Source organism: Oncorhynchus clarkii, unplaced genomic scaffold (genome assembly GCF_045791955.1).
Source record: "Oncorhynchus clarkii lewisi isolate Uvic-CL-2024 unplaced genomic scaffold, UVic_Ocla_1.0 unplaced_contig_3130_pilon_pilon, whole genome shotgun sequence".
NCBI lineage: Eukaryota > Metazoa > Chordata > Actinopteri > Salmoniformes > Salmonidae > Oncorhynchus > Oncorhynchus clarkii.
In genome coordinates this window covers 3,347-8,317 of record NW_027261144.1, presented here as the reverse complement: position 1 = coordinate 8,317, position 4,971 = coordinate 3,347, and the positions used below count along the sequence as shown (strand labels likewise).

The following is a 4,971-nucleotide window of genomic DNA, read 5'->3' as shown; positions in this document are numbered from 1 at the left end:
ACATTATTCTTTATTGCATTGCGATTTATTTCATGAAAATGTCGGGCTGTTACTGTACAGACAACCAGGTAGCCTGGGCCCTGGTCAAAAGTAGTGCACTATACAGGGAATAGGTTATCATTGGGCCCTGGTCAATAGTAGTGCACTATACAGGGAATAGGTTATCATTGGGCCCTGGTCAATAGTAGTGCACTATACAGGGAATAGGTTATCATTGGGCCCTGGTCAATAGTAGTGCACTATACAGGGAATAGGTTATCATTGGGCCCTGGTCAATAGTAGTGCACTATACAGGGAATAGGTTATCATTGGGCCCTGGTCAATAGTAGTGCACTATACAGGGAATAGGTTATCATTGGGCCCTGGTCAAAAGTAGTGCACTATACAGGGAATAGGTTATCATTGGGCTCTGGTCAAAAGTAGTGCACTATACAGGGAATAGGTTATCATTGGGCTCTGGCCAAAAGTAGTGCACTATATAGGGAATAGGTTATCATTGGGCTCTGGCCAAAAGTAGTGCACTATATAGGGAATAGGTTATCATTGGGCTCTGGCCAAAAGTAGTGCACTGTATAGGGAATAGGGTACGATTTGGGACTGAACCTCTGGCCAAAAGTAGTGCACTGTATAGGGAATAGGGTACGATTTGGGACTGAACCTTGATAGATAAATGATATGTTGTTTTCCAGGGGGACTGACCAGCAGTATGTCTAAGAACCGGGACACAGCTGTGGTGACAGTAGGCTTCGGCCAGGGTAGCAAGGTGGATAGTGTGCCCATGGGCAGCCGGATGACCCACATCCCAGAGAGCTTGACTGGGCAGCGGGGTCCAGGCAAACCCCAGTCTTCAGGCCCGAGGCATGGGCGTCTGATGCACCAGAGCACCCTGTCACTAGGGGACCCACAGGGATCTGGGACCAGCTACACGACCACACACACTCAGGTCAGGACTGTACCACAACCACACACACTCAGGTCAGGACTGTACCACTAGATGGTATTATAGAACTGTACCACAACCACACACACTCAGGACTGTACCACTAGATGGTATTATAGAACTGTACCTGTACCACACACACTCAGGACTGTACCACTAGATGGTATTATAGAACTGTACCTGTACCACACACACGTGTGTGTCTTTGGCATGACCTGTCCTGAGATCCTCTTCCTGGTTCTCTCCAGAGTTACTGTGGGCGGGAGGCCGACGGCCAACCTCTGGTCTTCTTTCCCCGAGATCCCGCCTACCCCTCCCAGCACACCAGTCAGCTGGACCTGAGTCACACATCCATCAGCCAATCACAGACACACAGCAGAGACATCCATAACCCCAAAGACATCATCCCGGTACGACCAAGTGTCATTCTGAATGGATGGATGAAGGACTGTCAGTTGAGCTTTATTTCATTCTGTGTTGTCTCAGTGCAACACGTACGTTCATGTCGTCACTATAATTGTCAGAGGCAGCTGTCTTCAGTACTCAATGTCACCAGTAGAGGGTGCTGTAACCTCAGAGGAAGGAAACCACTGAACAACTGAATAGAATGGAACAGCTCTATTCATCTCCCTCTTTCCCACACCTCTCCATTCTACCAACGAGGTCTTCCTCTACTCATATCCCCTGTATCTCCCTCTACTCATATCCCCTGTATCTCCCTCTACTCATATCCCCTGTATCTCCCTCTACTCATATCCCCTGTATCTCCCTCTACTCATATCCCCTGTATCTCCCTCTACTCATATCCCCTGTATCTCCCTCTACTCATATCCCCTGTATCTCCCTCTACTCATATCCCCTGTATCTCCCTCTACTCATATCCCCTGTATCTCCCTCTACTCATATCCCCTGTATCTCCCTCTACTCATATCCCCTGTATCTCTCTCTACTCATATCCCCTGTATCTCTCTCTACTCATATCCCCTGTATCTTTCTATTTCGCACCCTGTTCTCCCTCGCTGTCCCTCTAAACCCCTATTCTTATTTTCTCTCTCTGGCCCCCTTCTCCTCTATACTTCTACCCCCCCTTCTATCCTTCTACTCTCTGGCCCCTCTTCTATCCCCCCCCCCCCCCCCCCCCCCTTCTCTATACTTCTACTCTCTCTGGCCCCTCTATCCTTCTGCACCTTCTCTCTCTCTGGCCCCTCTATCCATCTACCCCCTCTGCTATCCTTCTACCCCCTCTGCTATCCTTCTACCCCCTCTGCTATCCTTCTACCCCCTCTGCTATACTTCTACCCCGTCTGCTATCCTACTCTCTGGCCCCTCTTCTATCCTTCTACCCCCTCTATCTGGCCCCTCTTCTATCCTTCTACCCCCCCCCCCCCCCCTTCTCCTCTATACTTCTACCCCCCCCCCCCCCCCTTCTCTATACTTCTACTCTCTCTGGCCCCTCTTCTATCCTTCTACCCCCTCTCTCTCTATCTCCCCCCTATATCTTTCTCCCTCCAGTTCAATGTTCTTCATAGGCTGGGTCAGAGTAATTGGTCTCGTAATCGCGAGGGCGTGGCCATGAGAGAGGTGACCAATCCCAAGGAGCCCACCCCCTACTGGACGACCTATCGCAGTGAGCACAGGAGTCCTAGCCCCTCTCCCTCACCACACGACCCCACTGGTAGACCCACACTGTGGCATCAACATGATATACTGACAGGTAATACACACTGTTTTCTTCTTTCTTAGATTTTCTCATGTAAACCCACAGTATCCTGTACGAACCACAGCTGTTTGTGTGTGTACATGCGTTGTATGCGTTTCAGGTGAGGCCAGGAGTCCAGCAGGTCCAGGTAACGCCAGGAGACAGTCTGGAGACAGAGTCCTGTGGGCAACACGACGCTGGGAGACAGACTGCTGCTCCCTCCGACTCTACTAAACACACAATTCAACTGTACGTGTACGTACACACACACACACACACACACACACACAACCAACTCTGACCCAACTGAGTGCAGTTCAGTCCAACACCAGTGAAATACAACCAAAACCACCAGTCCACTAAGACTCCATCTAGTCAGAACAACTCCCTGCAATAAACACTTACTAATAAACCTGCTCCCTGAAGAGCACTGAACTAGCAGATCTGGGCTGAGTGGTACAGCACTGAACTGGGCTGAGTGGTACAGCACTGAACTGGCAGGTCTGGGCTGAGTGGTACAGCACTGAACTAGCAGATCTGGGCTGAGTGGTACAGCACTGAACTGGGCTGAGTGGTACAGCACTGAACTGGCAGATCTGGGCTGAGTGGTACAGCACTGAACTGGGCTGAGTGGTACAGCACTGAACTGGCAGGTCTGGGCTGAGTGGTACAGCACTGAACTGGCAGATCTGGGCTGAGTGGTACAGCACTGAACTGGCAGATCTGGGCTGAGTGGTACAGCACTGAACTGGCAGGTCTGGGCTGAGTGGTACAGCACTGAACTGGCAGGTCTGGGCTGAGTGGTACAGCACTGAACTGGCAGATCTGGGCTGAGTGGTCCAGCACTGAACTGGGCTGAGTGGTACAGCACTGAACTGGGCTGAGTGGTACAGCACTGAACTGGGCTGAGTGGTACAGCACTGAACTGGCAGGTCTGGGCTGAGTGGTACAGCACTGAACTGGCAGATCTGGGCTGAGTGGTACAGCACTGAACTGGCAGGTCTGGGCTGAGTGGTACAGCACTGAACTGGCAGATCTGGGCTGAGTGGTACAGCACTGAACTGGCAGATCTGGGCTGAGTGGTACAGCACTGAACTGGCAGGTCTGGGCTGAGTGGTACAGCACTGAACTGGCAGATCTGGGCTGAGTGGTACAGCACTGAACTGGGCTGAGTGGTACAGCACTGAACTGGCAGGTCTGGGCTGAGTGGTACAGCACTGAACTGGCAGGTCTGGGCTGAGTGGTACAGCACTGAACTGGGCTGAGTGGTACAGCACTGAACTGGCAGGTCTGGGCTGAGTGGTACAGCACTGAACTGGCAGATCTGGGCTGAGTGGTACAGCACTGAACTGGCAGGTCTGGGCTGAGTGGTACAGCACTGAACTGGCAGATCTGGGCTGAGTGGTACAGCACTGAACTGGGCTGAGTGGTACAGCACTGAACTGGCAGATCTGGGCTGAGTGGTACAGCACTGAACTGGCAGGTCTGGGCTGAGTGGTACAGCACTGAACTGGCAGGTCTGGGCTGAGTGGTACAGCACTGAACTGGGCTGAGTGGTACAGCACTGAACTGGCAGATCTGGGCTGAGTGGTACAGCACTGAACTGGCAGGTCTGGGCTGAGTGGTACAGCACTGAACTGGCAGATCTGGGCTGAGTGGTACAGCACTGAACTGGCAGGTCTGGGCTGAGTGGTACAGCACTGAACTGGGCTGAGTGGTACAGCACTGAACTGGCAGATCTGGGCTGAGTGGTACAGCACTGAACTGGCAGATCTGGGCTGAGTGGTACAGCACTGAACTGGCTCATCTGGGCTGAGTGTTACAGCACTGAACTGGCAGATCTGGGCTGAGTGGTACAGCACTGAACTGGCAGGTCTGGGCTGAGTGTTACAGCACTGAACTAGCAGATCTGGGCTGAGTGGTACAGCACTGAACTGGGCTGAGTGGTACAGCACTGAACTGGCTCATCTGGGCTGAGTGGTACAGCACTGAACTAGCAGATCTGGGCTGAGTGGTACAGCACTGAACTGGGCTGAGTGTTACAGCACTGAACTGGCTCATCTGGGCTGAGTGGTACAGCACTGAACTGGCAGATCTGGGCTGAGTGGTACAGCACTGAACTGGCAGATCTGGGCTGAGTGGTACAGCACTAAACTGGAGGGGCTTTTCACTGAATAAAATAACTAATTAATGGGAACTGTGTGAGAGAGAATGTGTACATAGGAGACTGAAAGGGTGTGTGTGTGTGTGTGTGTGTGTGTATGCAAATGAAAAGTATGTCCAGTGCCTTGAGTAGAACAGTACATCTACTATCTAACCACGTCTGTCTGAC

At 51.9% G+C, this 4,971-nt stretch overlaps 1 protein-coding gene across 1 annotated transcript; it reads left to right on the top strand.

Moving 5' to 3' along the window:
- Positions 1-706: 706 nt before the first annotated feature.
- On the top strand, positions 707-2,873 carry LOC139405231 (uncharacterized). The gene is made up of 4 exons (XM_071147668.1): positions 707-943; positions 1,189-1,350; positions 2,453-2,654; positions 2,761-2,873. Exons 1-4 carry the CDS (start codon positions 707-709, stop codon positions 2,871-2,873), a joined length of 714 nt encoding a protein of 237 aa, XP_071003769.1.
- Positions 2,874-4,971: the final 2,098 nt, after the last annotated feature.

Bases quoted from the DNA above. Each gene is read 5' to 3' on its own strand.
- LOC139405231 (XM_071147668.1), top strand. From the start codon at position 707: ATGTCTAAGAACCGGGACACAGCTGTGGTGACAGTAGGCTTCGGCCAG. The intron at 1,351-2,452 runs GTACGACCAAGT...TTCTCCCTCCAG, and splicing joins ACCCCAAAGACATCATCCCG to TTCAATGTTCTTCATAGGCT. The intron at 2,655-2,760 runs GTAATACACACT...TATGCGTTTCAG, and splicing joins TCAACATGATATACTGACAG to GTGAGGCCAGGAGTCCAGCA.